This window comes from Epargyreus clarus, unplaced genomic scaffold (assembly GCF_041222505.1).
Source record: "Epargyreus clarus isolate Ecla_fem2 unplaced genomic scaffold, WU_Ecla_fem_2.2 ptg000002l, whole genome shotgun sequence".
NCBI lineage: Eukaryota > Metazoa > Arthropoda > Insecta > Lepidoptera > Hesperiidae > Epargyreus > Epargyreus clarus.
Window position 1 is genome coordinate 504,002 of NW_027332210.1, and position 25,121 is coordinate 529,122.

General features: G+C 34.1%; 1 protein-coding gene across 3 annotated transcripts in view; it reads left to right on the forward strand.

Annotated features, from left to right (window-relative positions):
• Positions 1 to 24,941, forward strand: part of cpx (synaptic transmission protein complexin) — a 320,263-nt gene extending 295,322 nt beyond the window's left edge. For all 3 annotated transcript variants that reach the window (XM_073077217.1, XM_073077225.1, XM_073077231.1), the window contains 2 exons: positions 19,196 to 19,328; positions 19,913 to 24,941. In XM_073077217.1, the coding sequence (XP_072933318.1) occupies positions 19,196 to 19,328; positions 19,913 to 19,986 (207 nt within the window). In that variant the 3' untranslated portion in view covers positions 19,987 to 24,941. The remainder of the gene's footprint in view (positions 1 to 19,195; positions 19,329 to 19,912) is intronic.
• Positions 24,942 to 25,121: the final 180 nt, after the last annotated feature.

Sequence of the window (25,121 nt, forward strand, 5' to 3'; positions counted from 1 at the left end):
AAGCTACTTTTATATACTTTTATACTATACAGACACTAAAGGGCATGTGTTACGGTAAATATAAATAAATAAATAAATTGATATGTATTGTGTGAGAGAATATAATTTTGATTCAACTCAGGTATGCGTCTAGCACGCTCTATGTCTATAGATGAAAACGAACCCTTAAACTCGATTTAAACACTAACTAGTCCCACCAACACATTGAACCAACGTGGCCAAATTCTGATAAGCTCACAGTTAGTATTTCCAACCTACTGACACCCAGCAAATTACCAACCGGTTGCAACCACTTCAAAATACAATATAGGGCCTAATTAATTCACATAGTAATCGTGTCAAGCGGACTCCAGCCCTCAACTCACAAGCACTTGAAATAATTGCGCTCGAAATTTCACATGGTTCGGAATACGCTCGCTCGAAATTCCGAAGCGGAATTATTTCGCGTGCTCGAAGCGCTATGAATGTCACTCCCATTATTATGACCGAGTTTGATTTTTAAATGAGTTTTCCGTGTATTCCAGTTTGTGGTGACAAAGTACTTAACAAAGCCTGTTGGTGACGTTAATGTAATGTGTTTTCGTTGATTTAGATAAATTTGTTAGTTTGATTTATATCGTATAAAAACGATTGTTACACTCATAGCCCCATACTAGGATTCCCTGTATCATGAGTGTTACGCACACGTATAAAAGTGGATACACAAACACCCAGACCCAGAACAGAAATCTACATTCATAATTTAATCTGGCTAGGGACCAAAACAATTACTTGGTAATTGTAAATTATAAGAAACTGTCAGAAGTATAGGATTCCTCATATTTCCTTTAGAGAAAGCATATAAATAATTTTCATAGTCTTAATACGTATATAAGCTTAAAAATACAAAGTGTAAAATTAAAATCTAAAATTAAAATCTGGAATAATGAAAAAGGCTGGTTCTAACATATATTTAATTTATCATGCCATACGTACATTCATAAAATTACACTTTTCTTCTAATGCATAGCCAGAAATCGCGATAAATTCCTTAATCTTTCTTTATGTTATGTAAAAACATAAGCCCCATGAATTTAGGCCAGAAATCTCATTCATTACGCCACAACCCTTATTCAAAATGACCGGTAATTTAAGACAACCCTGACCGCTCTACGCTGTTAGGGATGCAACGATATGAGTTAAATCAAGAAATTATTCGATACTTTTCTTTCGATATTTTACAGCCAATATTAAGTTAGTAGAGATCAAGAAAACTTGTATAGAATTTTCGTTATATCATGACTATAATATTTTTGCTCTTATAGGAAACTATAATCGTGTTTTTTTTTTCGGAGAACATGAAAAACCAGTAACATTTTGTTTCACAAATCGAGAATAAACATTTATTTATATAAAACAGATTCCCAAATAAAATAAAAGTCCAAAAGTCCCAAATAAAAGTCCAAATTCACGTTAATTTATTTAATGTCATTCAATAATCACATGCAATAAATTACCGATACGAGTAGGTATCGATACTTCATAACCGATACGGTATCGAGTAGGCGCATCGATACATAAATGGTAATATCCCATCCCTACGCTGAGCTTAGCATCCCTAGTATTTGTATGAAAAGTAGGCCTGCCCCCACATGGATAAATTACCGAGGGGGTGGAGAATTAACACGCAACCCTCATAACCACCCCGGGACATTTTTATCGCCCCAGAAATTTTTCAAAGAACTCTATTAAGACATTTTTTTAATTAAGCCCCCGAAATGGATTTAGGTGTTTGTAGATAGGCCGGCCATTTATTTCTTAGAGAGTTTGTGTTAGTATTTTGTGCTATATTTAAACTTTCTTTATTTATAAAAACGTTTCGGAATTTTTAGGAAAGCTACGACAGATATAAACGTGAACATTTGCTTTTAACCTTTATTTTAATAAAGATTTTTCTCCCTAAGCAATTTACTTCTGGGATTAGTTTTAGACACGACACAAATCTGACATCATCATCGTCATCAACACCCTTATATTCCCTCTGCTGGGTACTGGTCTTCTCTCAGAATCAGAAATTATAAGCCATAGTCTACCGCACTGTCTAACTGCGGATTAACTTAATAACCTAACTGATTAACTTTACGTACCATTAAAAACTTTTTTAAAGATCTCTCAGTGTAAATAAATGCACAAAGTTATTGTTTCCTTACATTCCATATCAACCGTACCTACATAACCTCACCTAACCTACATTACTCCAGTTCATTCAACTGAATAAAACCACAAATCAATACAACACCACCTATCGGCTAGTAGCGAAATACAAAACCAACATGGCCGCTCCGTGGATATGCAAATACAAACGGCAATAATTCGGAACATGCAAAATGGATTGAATTTAGCTTGACGAAGTGTATTCGGATGTAGATTCAACTAAAATTTGAAGTGCTGCGAAGTTTAACTACGTTAGCTCAAGTGTTAAACCGCCTTAAAGGGGCTATTTCACTATTGTGTTATAAGATAAATTAAGTAATAATGATTAATAGGAATAATTTTGTCAGAAAGAGAAGATTTTTATTAAGATTACTAAGATAAGACGACCCGCGTGGCGGAGCGGTCACCATGCCGGTCTGACGCGCAGAGGGTCCCGGGTTCGATCCCCGGCCATACAGATTTCTAAATGATGATTTCTGTTTCTGGATCTGGGTGTTTGTGTATTTGTCTCTGTGTGTGTCCATAGCACCCACGATACAGGGAATCCTAGTGTGGGACTGTGAGTGTAGAAAGTGTTTTAGTTTAGTTTAGTTTATGATAATCAGCTGCCACGGGTAAAAATAAGTAATCTCTACCAATGATACCTTACGTTGGTTTATCGTCCTGTACAGAAATAGATTTAGCGAAACGAATCTATACGATTACTTCGTCCAAGTCAATTTTTGACGTCCTGAGCTTGGCTTTCAAACTCTTGGATCGAGCTTGGAGTTGGTTAAACCTAGGAAAACCTCTTCCACTTACAGAAAAGTAATTATTGTTTCCCAATTTCAAATCAAGGGTGAATAGGTTACTTCTAGAAAAGCGTACAACATTTTGTATTTTAATCGTCATCATCGGCATCAGGCGAGATGGAGACAAAAGCTTACCTATCCACAAGTAAATAAGAATAATTACTTACAATAGATGTACAAATTTCAAATAATTTGAACATATTTTATTTTCATTTGACATTCTCCAAGTTAAACTAGAAATGCTTTGAACGAACCAATGACACACTAAAGCAGATGGAGCGTTAAGTCCGCCATTTTGTGACGCGAAAATTGCGGTAATTGTCAAGATGGCGGTCGAGAGTGACTCGGAGTTGCTCAAAAGTGTCTCCTTTATTGTCCCGATTGTGAGAGACGTTTTATGGGACGCAGGATTTCTAGGAGTGTTCAACTGGGTTATTTTATTTCTAAAGACGTTCCCTGGATGAAGGTTGTTAAAAAGTGACTAAAGTTAAACTTTTCTCATTATTTCGTTTTTTGTTGCTCCAGTTCAAGGATGCAATAGTTTTGGAAATTTGAGCAAGACAACAAGCCTAGTGATAATTAAAACTCGGCCTTTCGATCGAGGAGTTCGAGGTTCAGATCCCAGGCACCTGTGATTTTTCAAAGTTATATGCGTATTAGAAATTAATTATCACTTGCTTAAATGGTGAAGGAAAACATCGTGACGACCTGTACATCTGAGAGATTTTATAAAAAAAAATCTCAAAGGTATGTGCAGTCTACCAATACGCACTTGGCCAGCGCGGTGGACTATGGCCACCTTCTCATTCTGAGAGGAGACCCGTGCCCAGTAGTGTGACAGTAATGGGTTGATGATGAGTGAGGTTTATTTTGTTATGGGTGCTATGGACGGTAGGACACATACACAAACAAAAATTCCAAAACAGAAGTATAGGTAAACTCATTATTTAGACGTTTGCGTAACCGGATATTAAACCCGAACTGTACCGGTATATGTGTCCCTATTTATATTTAACCCTTAATTCTGGCCCGCTTAAATAAATACAAAAATGATACAGAAAACTTTCTAATTTTATTATTTAGTCATTTAGTTTTTAATACTACGAGTATGTTGGAAAAAGCCACTATCCAAAACTAAGTTTACAGAGTAACTAAATTAAAAAAAATCAGTAAGGAAATATCGTTTTAGTTCCAATTTGAAACTTTCAAAACGTTCTCGTAAAACTAATAATTCGAGTTACGAGAACCTTTGATGGTAAATTGGTGCACAAATTCCATTAGTGACGAGTGTCGACGTAATAGTGGCTAATAGACTTGCAGCCTGTACTGCCACGGAGCGTGGGGTTCAAAGCTTTGCGAAGTTAGTTTTGAACGGTAGAAATAGTTATATTTAGAACACAATATTTAAAACACCTCAAATCAAATTAATAAAATAATTTATTCAAAGTAGATCCTTTATAGATTTTTTAAATTTAATAATAATCTACAATCTCTTTGCAAGGTATTTGGGAAAGAAGCGGCGATAGAAAATCCATAACATAGATTAAGAAAAATACATCCGAACATAATATAACCTTCTTCTTTCTGAAGTTTTATAGATGTCCATTGGTGGCAGTGATTTACCGTCTGTACTCTCTGTTAATTACTACTCTCTGTTAATTAAATCTTATAGAAAATTCGATGTCTTTTTCATAATTATCCAATTACAATTTGATAACTTTCGCTAATGAAGGCGGTGAAGCTATTGTTGATCACATTCGTCTAACAATTTAACAAATGACATAGAATAATAGTGGCAATATTAGTACATAATGAAACGACATATTATTTCCAAAATATCAGTTTGTTTTATTTGTGTGTGTGTGTATGTGTGTACAATGGCACTCATTGTACAGGGAAGTATACATTATATATCTTTATTCGTTTCAATTGAAGACTGTATTTTCGTAAAATCAATACAATTAATATTCAATCAGCTTACACTCCCAGTCTGTTTGTTAATCGGATTAAACACTGCTCCTGATTGACCTGTAATGCAAATGCCTGCCCTCGTTACGAGTAATAAACGCAAGTACAATGTTTCAATTTTGCTCTATCACTATATAATTAAATTATCAAATAAGCATGTAGTCCACACGATAATAAGTGAGCATAGATATAAGTAATCAACCCCGAATAGGAATCAAGTTTGAAAGAACTCTTTGTGTTGCGAACTCCGGCGGCACCACCGCCACACCTATTTCTGCCTTATAACAGCAGTGTTAAGCGCTGCTGTATTCTGGTGAAGGTGTAGTAAGGGAGACATACTTTTCCGAGGCGTTCCAGCTTAGCCCTCAGGAGTAGCGGCGCATCTGTGCTGGACCTCGGGTAGGAATCTAATCTTATCTGGAGTTGATTACAGATTTCCATGGGAGGCCTAGAGTAGCCTTTACCATCAAGTGGACTGCATGTTCGTTTACTACTCTAATATTATAATAATAAAAAAATAGAAATGTTTAAATTTGCTGTGTAATTAAATTAGCAAATGACCATGTATTCCACATGATAGTAATTGAGCATAGATATAAGTAATCAACCCCAAATAGGCTTAAAGTTTCACCTGTAGTCTATCACAGTACTGCTACCCCTGACAAATAAGTTGGAACCTTTCCTTAAAAAAGCAATGCTATCATTCCCTTCAAAACTTAACATCGCTTAATACTCCTATTATAGTTATAAATATATGTGTGTGCGTAAGCTAAGTTACCTCATGTACCTAAAAGTACTATTCCACTGCTGGGCACAAGTCTCCTTTTACAATAAGAAGGCCTTAATTCTTTGTTTACGTAACAAATATACTAAATTTCAAACATTTTTGTAATATTTTTGAAAACTTCGAGACATCTAGATTTTCAATATGTTCCCTTACCATTATACAAGTAATAAATCAATTTCTAAAAAATCATAATTTATTATAGAACATAGGTAGGATATTTCTCCAGTTTCCGGTGTCTCCACTGTAAGCGGAGATTGATTTAATTAAAAAGTATTAGTTTATAGCGAGGCGAAGTGCTAATAAAGCGGAGAGTGGACTGGCGGGAGTCGAGTGTCACGTCGCGTCTGACGGAGGGTTAGTTAATAGACACTTTAAGTTACATTAACATCATAAGCGGAAGCGATTTTTGTAATAAATATGATATTGATTTTATGAAAAATGTTAAACTACTTAATAATACTTATGCTCTTAAATTCATTTAAAATATTGCTATTATCATTACATGTTTCAAATGATAGGTAGAATAAGGTGTGACTTTATGTATAGAAAATATTTTGCCATGTTTAAATTTTAAAAATCATTCTGTATTTTCTTAATAAATGCCAAATTTAGTTGTTTCTGAAGCAAAATAAATTATTTTTATTTTACTACAAATTTTTACTCAAAATTGATGTGCAGTAAAAAATAATCCTTATTAATATTGTAAATGCAGAACGCTGTTTGTTTAATTGCAATAATTTATAACTAATATAATATTATGTCACTTTGGTGTCATATCAGTTACTTTTGATGAAAAAATAGTAAATATGTAAAACATCAATGGGTTTTCGTTTCTAAACATATCACTTCACAAAATATCTATCATAAAAGCCGTGAGCTTAGATACTAGTAAATATAATTATAATTTCGATAGGGAAATTCAGTTACATCAATTTAGCATCAAAGCTTAACTAACGCCGCTCGAACCTCCCTGTGTCCTGACTACCGGGTGGAGGTAATTCAATCAAAAATATTAGTTTACAGCAGTATGGTAGCAGTCAAATGTGAAATAAAAATTTGCAGTCTAACGTTTGATGGAAGAATATATAATAAATATAAAAATAGGGGACTTACTATTAAATTACTTAGTTAATTTTTCTTTACATTAAACATATGAGAGATATTTTTCTTTAAGATACGAATGTTTGGACAGATTCTCATTTCACTTTGAATAAAAAAATAAAATATTTATAAATTCAATAAAATGAACATTTTTTACACTTGTAGTCTAACACTATAATGTCCTGTGCTATGGGTGACATGATAAAACAATCACCTAAAATTGTCAACTTTACCGGAAACCGAACCCAGAACGCTGTGGGTTCCAGCCTAGTCATAAAATTATTGACAAACTGCCCTATTTCCTATATTTTATTAATTTCCAACCAACCAAAATGAAATAGGTGAGAAAACTCATAATAAAAAAGCTTACTGAAAAAGTTTTCGCTAAATCCAGCTCATAAAGGACCCTAATACATAAAATTTCATTCGTTAAATCTTTCGGGTTTGAACCCCTACCCTTAGCTGCGTAGTTTATCGGATATCGAAGGGTCGCAGGAATTAGGTATGTGATCAAAGTTTAATACAGCCAGTTCCCTATAAATTTCAGGCATAAAGGCTTCGTTATTACGTCACAAATTTGATTTTGGGAAAGTCAAAGTTGGAATTAGGTGCGTTATTGATTACGTATACTCACATTCGCACACAGTCATTCGATTTTTATTAGAACTCTGTAAAAAAGTAAAAAATATTTGTCTATAAGAAATCTTTATAGTTAGTATAAAGATTTTATATACGTGAAAGACTTTTGCAAATTTAGCAGCTTTTGCAAAAATAGGGTTAATTTTGGACATCCAAAATTAGAATCATGGTCGAATAGATCACCAACAAGAAATTGAAACAAAGCTTTTTATGCATGCTTTCGAGTATCAATGCCTAATTCATTATTACTTACTCTTATAAAAGTTAACCTTTAAAGTGTAATGTTTAGGCAAACGAACGTAATAAAAAAATCCAAAACCATAACACAAATGCATTAATATGTGTGAGTGACCAGGGATCAAACCTGGAACCGTCTACGTGTCAGAGCCCCAGTCCATAACCTGTATCGTCTTACGAGTATATTAGGGTAATAGCAACACAAAGATCCAAAGTTCATACAAACTAACTTTCCAACTATATCATGCGATGGAACTACATAAACTATTTCCTTAATGTCTGTCTTGTTCAGTAATTTATCTTAACGAACGTCCTTGTTAAGTCGCTGCAAGTGGGGCCACACCCTTTGCAATTAAAACTTCTCACGACTTTAGTTTTTTTCTCTTATTGCATTCGAGTTCTTATAGAAGTAGGGATCCGGTCCACTTGATTTATCTACTAGCGGATTTGAAAATCTATTATAAGTCACGTCTAAGATCTGTTGGAATAGTGTCTATTTTTGATTGAAAATTAAGAATTGTATAAAATATTTATTTATATTTGATATGACACATTTAATTTCTATGTATATGACTAGTAAAGATATTAGATACACAAGCCCACACTAGAATTCCCTGGGTCGTGTGTACCATGGACACATACAAAGACGAATACCCTAACACCCAGACCCAGAAGGAAAATCTAAATTAATTATTTCGATATTTGCTGGCCGAGGATCGAACCCGGGATCATCTGCGCATCAGACCGGTATGCCGACAGCTCCACCACACGAGTCGTGAATGCATATATTAAAATATTTTTTATTTGTTTTTAAAAAATGAATTGTAATTATCCTTAAAGAAATATTAAAATAACTTAAGCAACACCGTTATTCAAATCTTAAATCGTATTTTGCAAACAATATTTTGACAATCACTTACACATCCTTATAAGTAACGAAAATGCATTTAAATATGTTCTAGATAACACAAAAACAAAAATACATCGAGACAAAAATAATTTCCTTAGCTCGAACAATAAAACAAGTAAGAACTATGTCAGTTTAGTTGCTTTATTAACGCCGCTAACGAACATAGTTTTCCGCTGCGAGTGACGCCACGCCCTCAATTAAAACTTGTCACAGAATTTCCGTGGTAGTGTGTATGACGTGTACAATTGAAATAGTATGAATTTGTATATCGAATAATATAAATATATCATGTATCATGTATATATGTAAGTCTCCCTTACCACACCCTTCAAAACGGAACACAGCAGCGCCTAGCACTGCTGCTATTAGGCAGAAATAGGTGTGGCGGTGGTGCCGCCGGAGTCGAACCACAAAGGGTTCTACCACCTTCAAACATTGTAGTTCTTGATCAAAATAACCGATTTTGGATTAGTCCGTTTTCTTTGATAGCAGAATTTATCGAGAGCATTCTTAACTATGTTAAAAGAAAATATATTCAGCTGTTTGAAGATCATCAGCTCTTTTCTAGTTGGAGACAGGGATTGTCTAAATTTGTATTTTAAATTTTATTGTCGACAATATGTGTTGTTCGTTTATTTGGAACATGGTGTAATCTATAACGGCTTAATAAATGTAAACATAAAGTGGAATCTAATAGTTATGTTTTTGACATAACTATTAGATTCCAATTGTGACACTGAATACATTTAATAGGTAGATTTAATTAATACTTATTACACACTCAGGTTTTATTTATTTTAATTATTACATGTATAATTTGAAGCTGCCAAATTACCTCTGAAATAAAAAGTAGAATAAGAAAAATAAATATAAACTTTTCAATAATAGTCCCTTGTCGGAGTTTGTACTAAATAAAGTACTTAGTACTTAGCGAACAAACTCTTAACGTGAGCGTCACATGTTCACGACTTCTCTTGAAGCAACAAACATTATTAGCGCGAGCAAACACTTCGGCGACACACTTCGTAAGCCGCAGCTAATAGAATTTGTTATATTTTGCCTTATTTTATAAATTAGAGAATTATTGTAATAAGAAAAAACGTGACTACTTAAAAATATACCCTATGCCAGATAAGTTAACATCCATCAAGCCATATAAGCTTAAGTGCCGAAGAATATACGCTGGAAAACCTTTACCTTCGGAAAAAAAGAAGCAACGATAAAAACGTTTATTAATAAAAATGATTTTCTAAGCTCAAACAATAAACGAGGAAAAAACTATCTTAGTTTAGCTGTATTAATTTCGCTAACGAACATAGTTTTTCGCTGCAAATGGCGCCACGCCCTCACAATTAAAACTTGTAATTTCCATATCATGACGTAAAGAAACTTATACTAATAAATAATAAGATATAACTTATATTAAGTAATCTATTTGATTAAGGACATACGCTCCCCATAGAACTTTAATGTTAACGAAGTAATCTTTTTCAACTTTAAACGGGAAGGAATTGAAAATTGTTTGTAACTTATGTTATGAAAAACGTTATTTATATAAATAGACAACTTTTTACTTAGAAAATATCGTGATTTAGATCCAGTTTAATCTACTTTGGAACTAAATACAATGAAGTATCTGTCTGTCTAAATGTAATGAAGTATTCGAGAGCCACGAAGCTACAGTCATACGCCGACAAAAAATTAATGCGATGCTTTTGCCTTAAGAATTTAAAAAGAAAAAATACACATGAACTTTCGTTTACAAGTTGCAAGTCGAAAATTGCGTTATATAAAGTACTTAGCGAATTCTTGGCGAGAATGTCACATGTTCAGGACTTCGCTTGAAGCAACAAACATTATTAGCGCGAGCAAACACTTCGGGGAATGGTTCACTTCAGTTGATAGAATTTGCACTTTTAGCAAGTGTGTGTCAGAAATAGTTCACTTTACTCTAAATAGTTCACTTTAGTCCTTAATAGTATAGTGTATAGTATAATTTTATTATATAATTTTTTTAGTAATAAATATTAAATGATAACTTTATTTTTGATTAAGGAGTGATAGCCTAATGGTTAAGAAACTCAGCCTCTCGATCGTGGGGTCGGAGGTTTAAATCCCAGGCACGTACCTCTGATTTGTCAAAGTTATGTTCGTATTAGAAATTAATTATCACTTGCTTAAAACGGTGAAGGAAAACATCGTGAGAAAACCTGCATACCTGAGTTATTTATATATAAAAAAAAAACTTAAAGGTATGTGAAGTCTACCGATACGCACTTGGCCAGCGTGGTGGACTATGGCCTAATCCTTTTCATTCTGAGACGAGACCCGTGCCCGACAGTGGGAAAATAATGGGTTCATGATGATAACTTAATATTTATTACCTTACATATTATGATGTGACCATCAGAAGTGGCAATTTATCTATGGTCGGTTTCAGAAAGTAGCCCTTTTATAGCTTAAGTAGCCCTAGGATATAGATTATTTTAGCTGCAATGACCACTTACCATCAGTTGTACTGCATGTCATTCACCACTTCAACCTGCATGCTCGTTTAAAACAAATTTAACGGCTAAATTCTCGCAGAATGGACATCCTGAGATTGATTACGAATACTTTGCTATCCCAGGAACTATTTTAGTTCCAACACTTCACCTGAAATTTACAATCGAAGAATTTTTATAGTAGATTTTTAAATGGATAGATTATAGCTAATATGAAGCACAAAGTTGTATCGTGGATTGGTGACGTTCGGTTTAATTAAACATCAGAGAATTTGCTGCCTTCTATAGGAATAACTCGGCGAATAAATACGAGTAAATCTTCCTACACGAATATGTATACATATACTATGTAGTCACGAAAGTAAGTCGCTGAAAAAAAGTTTTCTCTGAAAAATTAACATATACTATGAAATCACCGATATAAGTCAGCAAAACAGAGAAGTAAAATATGTATTAAGTTTCAAAGAACTATTTGCAGCCTAATACCAAAACTTCTATTTACGAGTAGGTATATAATATAGTTTCATCCCTCAGAAAACTACAAGACGATGGGGGATGGCGTCACGCGAGGCTGGCGTAATGAAATTGCCATGTAAATCGGTTCGGATGTGTGGACGTGTGTGCATGGTGGAAAATTACTGTAGGGGCGTAACAATGACGTGTGATATTGACGGACGGTCGGCAGAAATAATATTTTTTTCAGACCAATTCTCGGCTCTTAACTTGTCTTAATTTATTTTTTGTATTTAAATTTCTTGAAGGTATAATACATTGGCATGGTAGAAAGCAGTGGTAGTGTGGTTAGAAACTTGACCTCTCTCGGGAAGACCAAGGTTAGAATCCTGGGCTGATCAGCGCATGTAATTTGTAAAGGTAATTTATATGCGCATTAGTTATCACTTGCTTAAACGGTGGTAAAACATACTCGTATTGATTGCTTAAACGCATATAACTTTGAAAAATCTATGTTGCGGTATTCGAACCTCACACCCTGCGATTAAAAGACTGAATTTTTACGTAAGACGCTAGAACATCACTTCAAAGGTAATCTTAAGCAATTATTATCTTGAACTTGTAGACAAACATATAAAATTTATTTTGTTTATACAGTTAGTAAAGGAAGCGGTATGACCTTGAGGAAGCATCCTTGTGTAAAAGACCCAATTTACCCTTGTCTCAAAAACTCAAGTCATAGTTATTTTTAGTGTATACCGAATGGGAATTTATGGTCTCGTAAAAATATATATTTCAGAGATCGTGAAAATTTACATGCCTGTGAATTTTGTATGTTTTCAAAGGTTTTTTTTTATAAGATTGAAATATCAAACGAACATACAGTCCATCTGATGCGGAATGGGGACTGCCGCCTATGGACATCGCTTCTGTATCTAATCTTAATATTTCTACCTTTCAAGTGGATTTTCACCATTATCCGCGTACCAAGCCATCGCGGACAGCATGCTCGTTTGCTATTTCAATTTTATAAACTAGAGAACTATTAAAAAAATAGCAAATATTATTGTTAATAACTATTAAAAATAATAATATAACATAGCCTATGTTTCTCCCAAAATTTAGGCAAATCCAACGACATCTCATCTGTTACTGTTTGGGGTGTAGTGTGCCACAGAATGAGAAATACATACTATTTACCTTTTTTGCAAACGCTACAATATAAAGCGTCGTCACTTAAAGCTTAATGTGATGGAAACGATTCCTTGTTCACATGCCGTACTTTTTCCGTTAACCCTACATTTTCAATATGGCTGCCATGTAAATATATGGGCTGTTGGGAATTCGGATCTTACAAAAACGTTTTTGTTATTAAGTCCTGATTTATGGAGTCCTTTTTCTACGTTTATTTTTTTGATTCTAATAATTTTTACTCTGTGTCTGTCTTAAACAGTATATCAGTATCAACAGTATATCAGTATATCAGTATCTAAACTCTTATTATAAGAGGAGACCTATGCCCAATGCCAGTAATTGATAAACCAATAAAACATTGCCTTTAAAACAACCGTAAAACAATTACAAATGATATAATATCTCTTCCAATTATAAATCGAAATAAGTACATGTTTGACAAGCGGCCATTTTGTAAAATAATGACAGAATATAAATAAGCCGTGTTCATAAAGGTGTAATTATTATGGCGTGACCGATGTATTTTTGAACGTAGTACAAAGAACTGATTAAAATTTCATAGCGCGTAGAACACTGCTACCAATAAAAGTAATTATGGGTCTTTGGCTACGGTGTTTTAGTGTAATAAGGCCGTTTGTTACTCATACAGAATAAATATGAGGCGTTTCTAGTATTTTTGTGTGTGATGCCTGATGAGTGATGACCCTTATAGCACCTATATGTTCAGTCTAGCAAAAAGTTCTGAGTTCGATTCCCGATCAGTCAGACTATGTGCGAGTTCTTGGCACTTTGTAGGTAAGTAGCTACTACTTACCTACAAAGTGCTACAAAGTACCTACAAAGTAGTAGCTACTTACCTACAAAGTGCCAAGAACTCGCACACTACACTCGCACGTAGCACTTTGTAGGTAAGTAGTAGCTACTTACCTACAAAGTGTCAAGAACTCGCACATAGTAACCTTTATGGTTCAAGTCCGGCAGCACCACCGCTACACTTGTTTCTGTCTAATCACAGTAGTGTTAAGCGCACAGCAGCGCTTCTGGTATGAAGCTTCTGTAAGGGAGACATTCCACTGAGGAAGGTACTTTTCCGAGGCGTTCTAGCTTAGTCCTCACGAGTAGTGGCACATCTTCAGCCGACCTCAGTAGCAATCTAATCTTATCTGGGGTTGATTACTGATGTCTATTCGCGGCAGTAGCCACTAACCATCATAGTTTAACGATATTGAAGCACTAACTTACATCTACCAATGCTACACAACTAACACAAGTAACTTGCATTTTCTTCAATGCAGCCTGAACCGTCTTCTGTTTAACTTTAAAACTATTTCACAATATAAAAAGATTACATTATACTGCTGCTATCTACCACACTATCTATCTATCGGGCTATCAACTGAGATGAGTTAGTAACGACATTAGCCGGGCAATCTCGGGAATGCCGCGCGTAATGACCTCCGGATGAGATGAACAATTTTGACATCGTCCATGAAATTCCGTTAAAGAAAGTTAATGAAATCGAATTATAAATGCAGGGGAAAATGGTTTGTAACTGCCACCTACGTTTTTTGTTTAAAGATAATAGCATTTCCCATAATTTAACTCACTAAAGTAATGGAATTTGAAAGGTGGTAAAACAGGCCGTTCCATGAGGAGTTCCGGCTTAACCCGGTTCAATACGTTAATATACGTGAAAATTATTTGCAAATACCATTTCAAAACCAATGATCAAAATGGTTTTAAATTAGGAGTAGCAGACGAGCATGTAGTGCTCCTAATGATAAGTGGCTATTGCCATCCATGGCCATCTGTCATCAACCCCAGATAAAATTAGATTCCTACCTGAAGTCGTTCACAAATGCGCCGCTGCCTCTGACGACTAAGCTGGAACGCTTCGTAAAGCTTGTAAATGTGTGTCTCCCTTACCACACCCTTCAAATCAGAACACAGCAGCGCTTAAGACTTCTGTTATTAAGAAGAAACAGTGGTGCCACCCGAGTCGAACCACAAAGAATTCTACCGCCTTTAAATTAAAAGACCTCAAATAAAATATGATAACTATATTATGCGCATGAAAATAACTTCTTTTATTTCAATTAAATATCACAAAATTATACACTTTATATTATTTATATAATAAAGAAGAAGATTATTTATATATTTATTAAAGAGGAAGATAAAAGAAGAAAGAAAGCAGAAGAAAGAAGAATAAACACAGAAGACCAGCTCATGGATGTTAAATTGACTCTAGTAGGGAGTCCGTATGACCGCGCGACTCCCTAATCGAGTCAGGTTGACTTCTTTGTGCGTTTCTCACCTGCAAGAAGAAGAAGAAGAAGAAAGAAGAACCATAAAGAAGATCGCGATAGGTTTTTTTTGTTCAAAGTAATTTTAATTAAATACAATAATCATACAAGTTAATCAGTATTTAATAATATTCACTTAATACTTATTATATAATGCCTTCATACAACCGACATGGTTCCTTCGTAATTTTTGGTTTTACTGTAACATTATAACAAAAATTACAGGCATTAAAATATGTATAGCTAAAATGTAGTCTAAAATATAATAAGAAATTAATATTAAAAACTGCCCAAGTGTGACTATCTGTATTAAAATAGCCTATTTTAGAAAGCTACATGTATGTGTGACGTCTAAAATAAAAAAAAAACAAATCTCTATATGGTTTCCCCGGTTCAGCAAATCAGAAATTTAATAATTTTAAATTTAGAGTATTTTATTTGAGGTTTCATTTCAAAATACCATATATCATACTTGTATTCATTACAATTAATCCGAATATCTCGGGGGATTACCACCCCTCCAATATCGTAAATTACGAGCCTCGAAATCCACGTTTTGAATTTCATTAGTGAATAATAAATATAAATTGTGTATTTTAGAACCTCAGTAAGAAATTCCAGGCACATATGTTTCCTTAATTCCGTTATAATAATAGTAAAATGACGGTAGTATTTATATTAATTCTATTATGGTAAATTAAATTTGTAGTAATACTTACGATTCGTGTGTTATGATTTTTGAAAGTTTTTTTGTGCATTAAAATTCGCATGCTCGAAACATAAGAAGCTCAAATTTAATAAATATTATTAAAAAATAATTTTAATTTAAATACATATTTCTTTAGTCAAATTTGAAGGAAAATAACGCCCAGGTGCAGTAATTTTTTCGTTGTAAATAATAAAACCCATTATTTACAATGAATATGTATACAAGATTAAAATAAAATGCATTGAATCTCTCTTTAAAAGCATAATAACTATGAGTAAAACTAGCAACATTCTACGCAGCTGTCACAGTTAATAAAACTTCATTAATTATCTGTGTATTAACGTCACAATAATGCTACTTATTCTTTATAAAGAATATCCAAGGAGAGTAATTGTAGCAAGTGGACAAACGCTGGAAGATCACGTTCCACAATACACCCGGAGACTTCGCTTGTTATGTAGGAAGCACGGCCGTAATGAGGCCCTAAGGACGCAAGAAAATACGTAGATCCTTAAGAACCTAGTCTGGGGAGGAAATAATGATGTATTAGCGTGAAGAAAAGATGTAATTTTATTTCACTATCCACCCTGCCAGCGTTCAACTGAAATACGGATGTCCATTTTTTTACTACGCAAATAGTAGATATTAAATTTTCATGGTTAAATTGCAAAGTAAAAACTTTACATTCTCCAAAAATATTATCCTTTATATTATCCAAAAGTATTGGAAATTAGAAAACCATGATAATATTTAATAAAGTATGACCTTAGAAAATAAGCCTTAATCGTGGAAATAATTATAAAACACTAAGATCAATTTGTCTAATAACTAAATATGCGCAAAGTATTCGATGCCACAACAAAAAGTAAATAAAAAATAAAACATGTCAAATTCAGTCGCCAGTGTTGTCAGTATCAAATTAAAATTTTGCATAAAAAGCGAAAATCAAATTCATTTTAATAAAATGAAATTAATACATAAGTAGCTACTTAACTTTTTTCTTAATCTGTAATAGAGAGCAAGTCTAATGAGGTCCCCGGGGAGGGCAGCGGAGAAAAATCCTTTCAAATTAGAATAAATTCCTGCAATGAGGATTAGAGGCGGAGATCGGCTCGGATCACTTGCCCGTAATTTTCTATACCGAGTAATTAAGCCTCTTATAAGCTTCTGATAATAAATTGCCAGGGAATTGAGAATATCGCTGTTTTAGTTTTTTATCTGTGGGAATTATTTAAGTTTGCGCAAATGAGACGGTCTAGACCCGAAGTCTTCTAGTTATTTTTGTTATTGTACTGTAATCTTTTTGTTGTTGTAAATTTTGTAACTTTGATAACCTTTGCAAGATTTTTCATATAAAATTGTATCGCAGCCTTCAAAGCCTCAATTATGTTTAACGACAGTTATCAAATAACAATATTAGACGCAGTAGATTTAGGAATCGTGCCTTCAATACAAATATCGACAAGATCATATTCAGTGAAGCCTACACAGACACAAGTCCATTGAGTTTAAGCATCGTGCGGCGTGGCTGGCAGTTCAATAGATTGGCGAGTAATTTCCATACACACCTCCATGCTTCGTAAAGCATGTTAAGCTGACGGTCTCTGTCGTCATCTGAATCTCTTATGATTGAATCACTGCGTTTTAGCAGCATGATGGAGTTTTTCCCAAAATGTGGGAAAATAATCCTGTTCAAAAGTAGAAATAATATCAATCCTATTATAATACAATTACAAAGATGATTATTTCTATAAAGTCACTACTATTCCTCCATTCTTATTTACCCTTGTGGATATTTAATTTTCACTTAGAAATTTTCATAGACATTTTCACGACATCATCGACGAGAACATGTTATCTGTTCATTTATCATGTCGTGCCCTATAAAATGCAACCATTTCCTGACCCCATTACAAATAGTTGCCGTCATAAGGAATGATTAATTTAGGCACGCAAGTACACGAAAAAAATAACAAAATATTAAGTACATTATTGTTAATACAATATTTCCTCTCTCAATTGGTATCAATCGAACAGTAAATTAATAGGCTACTTTATTTCCTCTTTTCTTATTGTTTCACTTATTATTCTCGTTGGGATTCTGTAAATACGTTTACAATGGCAGCTCCAATCCACTTGAGCGTGGCAACACTGGCGCGGGCCCGTTGGGAAATTATAACCGGGTTCTTGTAACGAGGACGTCCGAGACCCTAGTGGAGTGGAGTTGGCCAGCAATAATACGAAATAAACAGCCTAAAGAGTTTTGGCGGTCTGCCATGGAAATGTATTTTTATTCCCAGTCCCAAGATGAATATTTTTTATGAATATGGAGTAGCAAATAAGCATAAGTAGTCACTGCCGTACATGTTTATCGTCGCTGAAATAACGTGAAAGAAATTTAGGTCATAGTTGACCATTGGTAGACTAAACACAATTTTGAAAACTTTGAATTCTCAGGCGTAGATTTCCTTGCTATGTTCACCCTTTAAGCAGGTGATAAATAATTTCTAATATGCACTTAAATTTGAAAAATCACAGGGACCACAAGGCTATCATTGCTTTATCTTATATATAAAATTCTCGTGTCACAATGTTAGTTACCGTACTCCTCCGAAACGGCTTTACCGATTTTCACAAAATTTTATATGAATATTCAGTAGGTCCGAAAATCGACTACTATCTATTTTTCATACCCCTTAGTGATAAGGGTTGTTCACCCTCTATGTAGAATTCTATTCGTAAGGTCGGCCACTGATGTCCAGGCTGCTTGCTCATTACAAATCTAGGACTTTTACATAAAATTAATATCCTTACCCGGGAATGCGGGTAAAAGCAAAAGCACGTTAGGGAAAACCAGTTTCCATTCTGTAAATTCCATTTCCGTGTCGTGGAAAATTGCTAAGAACACTTTATTTTTATTGTAATTACGGCGGCAAGTAACGGTTTGCTTCGTGTTGGAATTTCCGTTTCGTGCCTCAAGAAGTTATGTTAATTGCTATGTTGTAACACTGATTAAGTTAAATTTGTTACCACCTATGTTTTACAAGTTAAATGTTCTCATTTGACGTACCTATCTATTAATAATACTTATTTATATATACTTTCCTATACTTGACTATTTAGCTATACTTTACGAATAATAAAACAGATATTTGAAGAACATTAGAATTATTTGAGGCGTTTATGTTACACAGGAAATCTTTTTTTATTTCAAGGCCTTTTTATTGTTGTTTTTTAAACAGTAAATATATAGAGATAAATACTTATGTACAAATAAATAAAATATATCTTATATATAACTAAAAATAAGGAACTTTATTACGGACTGTATTTTTTTAAATCTTCATCAAACATAATACTTTAATTTTATTTTTACTCAATTCCTCTCTTTTACTGCTTCCAGTACAAAATCCCCAAGAAGGAGGAACTCCAGGAGCAGCAGCAGCAGGAGCCCGACAATCCTCTCATGAGGAAGAAGAAGACTCCCGAGGAGCTGGCTGCTGAAGCTGAACTGGAAGACCAGGACGAGTTCACTAGTAAGTTCTTTTTCATATGATGAAAGTAGAAATGCGAGAAGATAACTTGCAAGAGAAAGATAACATAATATATAAGAAGAATAAAATAGAGAGGATAGATAAGAATAGATAAGAAGATAAGAGATAGTTCGTAGATCTTGGACTGAATATTTTCAAACTTCATGTCCGACAATTTTTAACCACTGTTATAATTATAACGATAAAAATTGAAGTTTACGTTTTGAACTTTCTAAAGCAGGAAATGACGGATACAATTTTGTCAGTAGTAGTCAATGATGTTATTTAATTTTGCAGACTATTAAAGATGTATACAAGGGGTAATACTATGCACAACTCATCTATTTTTAGTAGACTAGCGTGGCACACTATGATGTCAGCAAATTTGCCGTGTAAAGGAAAGCGGAATAGATACCTAGAAATACATATATGTAAATAATTATTTCTGTAATTGATACTAATTTTAAGTTTACAAAAAAAAATGTATACTAGTCACTGGGTTCTAGCAAATACTACTGAGTACTTGAATGTAAAATGCTTATGTTTTAGAATAATGTATCCTAAAACAATGTAATTGTATTTTTCAGAACTGAAAAACACCATCGAAACACAAGTGAACGAACTCAAGTCGCAGATCGAAAGCAAATGCGTGATGCAGTGAGAGAGATGCAGGGAGCGGAGACATCAGGCGGTGCAAGCTGCCAACCCTATTATATTACCCGAATACATGATGTAGCTAAGCTCATTGTTACGACAATGTTCATACACCATCACTCACCCTGAACCCACGAACAGTTGCGACCCCATCATCCGAGCTCAATATTGTAGGAAATCGAATTCAAAATTTTTTCGGAACGTAGTTGGCTAGTGGCGCGTTGGTGCTTGAATAAGCAATAATATTTTTATACATTCATAAAAGAAATCGTGGAGAGCGCCCTGATCACACAGAAATCGGAACGTAAGGTCAAAAAGTCTACGCAACCGGGCGACCCGATGAGCACGAACCACTCTCATATGTTGATGCTTGTGATATATTGTTATTTAAGTGTAAAGAAGAAATAAATTTAAATACAACTAGAACGGTGTATTATTATTAAAACGAGGGATTATCGTAATTTAAGAATAGCACGCGTGTAGGCGACTCTGATTCAGCAACTCCCTTCTCATCTATCTCATCTTTCGGAACGAAACTTACATTGAAATAACAATGTATTAGGTCGTGATATTTGTTTTCATCCAAATTCCAGTCGGCTTGGTCTCGCCGGCGCCGATCGCCGGTACCGGTCGCCGGCCCCGGTCGCCGGTCTGTCGCTTGCGCTCTTCGCTACTTTCCACTCGGACTCTTCGACTTTTGCCTCTAAATCTTTTGCATGCGTGCTTATGCAGTGTAATCGATATTGTGTCAGTGTATTTTGTTTAGGTGTACATACCTGTAATCGACTTAGCCTTAATACCCACATCGAACATAAAATAGGTACAATATTGTTAACTGTTTTCCGGCGGGCGCGGGTAGCTTCGCGCTCGGCGGCGTGATCGTTGATAGTTTCGTTTTTGCATGTCTTAATGTAAGATCGATGTTCGTTTAGACTAATTGTAAAGTAGTAGATAACACCGAACCTCTCGTTGTGTTACCGTTGACAAAATTAGTGTAGTTAACGCAATCTTTAAAATTTTATCGATGTTTTACGCTTAGGTATAAAGTTAACGTTGTGTGAGCAAATTTTTCGAGCGATTAACGGCTTAAGGTGAAGTTGGCTGATCCCTCGATGTAGTAATTGGATCATCTAACAAAATACACGAGCGCACTGCACACCACTGGACGCGTGTATGCGTTGATACAATTAGTCATCGCGGGTGTGGAGGATTATCTAGTGATGTTGTTAAAGGTAATTGTTCGAACGTTTGACTCCGCGTTTAAGCTGCAAATGCAAAAGATTTGTTATCGTCAAAAGCTGTGATATATAAATAAAAATAAACTAATGCTGTGTGCCGACGCGGGCCGACCGCTCGTGCCCTTCGATCTTCTCACGTTAGCTTCTCTACTAACTTCGATCTATCTTGACTCTTCTCACTCTCTCATCTCGGCTTCGGACACTTCTTCACTCGGATAAGCGATCATCTTTTTCGTAGATTTCGAATCCTGTATTGGATTCCCTTTGAGCACATCATGTATTTCCATCATTAGGTTCTAAATAAGTTCGCGTATTAGTTATATAGGAGTAATGCTTGCATACGTACTAATTTCGACACCAATGTTCACCTCGTTAAATACTTCGCATGTTCCGTTTGTTAACTATTTCAGTCAATTATACCTATCCTCACGTTGTCCTCCATGGAATCAGATCTTATAAAGCTATTCAATATACACCCACTTGTAAATACGACAAATACAACAATAATTTCTGATTGTCTATTGAAAATGCTACTCTATTTTCTTATATAAGATTCAAAATATTTTCTCGCACTCTAATGCACATTGATATATATTTTCATAGCTTGTTTCTGTAGGAACTTACGTTCGACACGCCTACTCGTAGCTACCATTGCGCCTGTACTCAAATCTATCGAAAGATTGTCGCTAATGGGTTCTTCTTTACCTAAGACCCGTCCTCCTTCATTAAAACCTTCACAATCTTTATATTATTAAGGTATAACATTAAATCTTCACAGTGTACGTGTGTTTAGTCTAGGTTTATCATGTATTACGAAAATAGTTCTATGTATGTGCATGGCAATTCTAGATAAACGATTGTTCGTAGTTATTCGGAATAAACAATAATAGGATTAAGATTCTTTCGGACCTGTTTTGTATTATTTACTTGACCAATTCACCTCTGTCAGTTGTCTGTCCATTTCAATATATCTAAGGTTTCCCTACGCTACCACTTCCTGTTCTCTCCTGTTTCTCTATCGTAGATCTAAACTATACTCTTCGTTGTTGGCTCTCATTTACGTAGAGTGTTTTAGAGATTATTTTGGTACGTAGCGAGGTTTAGATATAGCTAAACGTTTAAATGTTCTCGCTAACTGTCACTAATTTAAAATGAACGACTAATTTCAGGATCTTGATGGAAATAAAAGTAAAGATTTTGTTTGCATGAAAGTGTAAGAGCTCTTGGAAAGTGATTCCGGTGTCGTTCTCTCGGTATAAGTCTAGTAATTTACGTTTTTATATTAATAACACTTTATTAGACGCTTGAGTAAAGCTGTCTTGTTTGTACTTAAGCTTTCAATGTTCGGTGTATAGAGTAAGATTAGGTAATAGTTAAAACGTTGCTTAGCTCTGCTACTTGTGAAGGAATTTGGGTGATATCAAATGGTTGTTTGTTTATATTATGTTTAGTTATTTATATAGGTATTCCTAAATTCTATTTCGATGCTTCCATTGAAACATCGAAATACAATTGTTTATATATAAATGTAACAGCATCACTCCACAAATAAAACTGCAACATACATTGTCTCGGACCCGTCTGTCTTTCAAAATTAGCACCTATTGGCAGTAAGCGAACATTTGGAAAAACCGATTTCATTTCGATTATTAATATAGTGAATTTATAATGAGGTTTATACAAGGTAGACGTGTAGTTTAGTAATAATTGTAAATTATTTGTAAAATCAAAACGATGATCATTATTTGACACGCCCTTAGAAATAATTTTAAGATTATGACCAATTTCCAGAATTTTCTCCTCGACAAAATCAGTTGGATTGATCTTATGACTTTTGTACTCAGGGTAAATATTATATACTCTATTATTGTTGTCTATTTATATATGTGTATGTTCAGTTAGATCATTTTGAGTAGGGGGTATGACTTTTTGGCCTGCGATGGCACTTGATAAAGATTAATTTCTCTTCATCCGTAATCTTTCTATTCTCTTGCGGATTCCTATCTCCGTTATACTCGTAAGTTAGGTGCCTGATAGCATTTATGTGAAAGAAGATACCAACTGGGCTATGTAAATACAACACTTTTACGAACTTTCCTTAATTAATACTCTCATTCTTGATGTAAACATTCTTAACATTGTTACAAAAGTAGTTTTAGTGAAATAACACCTGTTATAGCTATGTCTTCTCACGTGATGCAATCAATTTCTAACTTCACGGGAATTATACGTAGTCGTACATTGACACACGACACGTTAAACTTTTGACAAATTAGGCAGTTCATAGTTGCACTAGTTATTAAATAGATTTCACTCTGATGATACAATCATTACAATCTAGTAGAGTAAAGTAATGGAATTAACATCAAAGTACATAAATTGTTCAAGACTTTAGGTGAACCTAAAAATTGTTTAAAGGAAATTGTGATTAGATGGGTACTGGTTTGTAATAAATGTATCATTTTCAAACATGTCTGATTTTTACGGACTGTCATCGATGAAATATACATACGATAAAATATAAACATAATAACAGCTACTAAATAAACTAAACATAAATCATAAACAAAATGCATAATGACATTTAATAACACAATGTCTAAACAACACCTAAATGATTTTGCTCGATGATAATTTTATCGATGTCTAATCTTTTCTACAAGTTATTATTAATAATGGCTGTAGAAAAGGCCGTCAAAAATCAGATATTCTGCAATATTAAATAGTGAATAGATGACTTAGAGACAACGACACTACCACACTGACACAAGAGCTTCTATACACTGAAACCAGTACATCATGTTAGACGGAACATATTTTGTAAGTAGACTTTTCCGAATAGTATAGAGATTATTTTGAATAAAGAACTGATTTAAGTGCCACAGACCAATTGTTGCGCTTTGGATATATTTTAAAAACAAAATCTTGTCTATATTGTGCGAGGAAGTCTTTATTTACGGTCTACTAAATAGTTGAAGTTTGAAAATGTTGATGTATTTTCGAGGATATAAGCTTAATGTTTTAACTTATTGCACTAATATTGGTGATTTTTTCAACATTCGAGCTTATACCTCGAATCTGCCAGTTGTTTGTTCTACTAGTATAGTTATTTGGCTAATAGAACCACTTAGCGCGTTATCTTTTAATATTAGTGACATCTAGTGTTAATGTTGCAAAACCGAGATCGAACTAAATATTTAAACGTGTAACAAATTTTGAAAAATAAACGTTAAGGAACTTCGTGACCGTCGTCTGGTAGACGCGGTTCTGTTGTATTGTTATGAGACAATCGTTTGTAGTTTATTCAGCATATAACTTAGAGTTATGAGGGAAACGATAAAGAGGTTATTGTTGAAAATGTTTTTAGGTAATAAAATCGGATTGAGCTTTCTTAAAAATCTTGTTAACTTTGTTAACTTTATTTACTATTGCTTTAGTTGGTACCTTGATTGAAGGAACCTGTAAGATACCGTTTTTGTCTACGATTTAGTTGAAGTTCTCTGTCTAATCTATCACTTAGTAGGTCTCATTATATAGTAGGCTTATTCGCTATCTATTTGTTCGTGTCTTACTATTGCAAAGCATTGTTACATTTATTTAAGAGGTCCCAATTAGTTATGTAAAATGTTTAGAGGTGGCCATTTTCATATGAACTTTACTGTGAGTTTGAAAGTGGCGTATCTACCATGTTGTTAAATTATAAATAAACTACATTGTACCACCATGCTGTTGTTTTATTTCTCTTTTCAACACCCTACTTTTAACTTCATTTACTTACTACTACTTTGCATTGAGTATTAAGACTATGAGTGCCTATATAATGTTATACGAATATACGGAATCAAAAATAATTGTGGTCAAAGCAATAATAACTCAGATTTATCTTTAAACTTGACTATTCAAA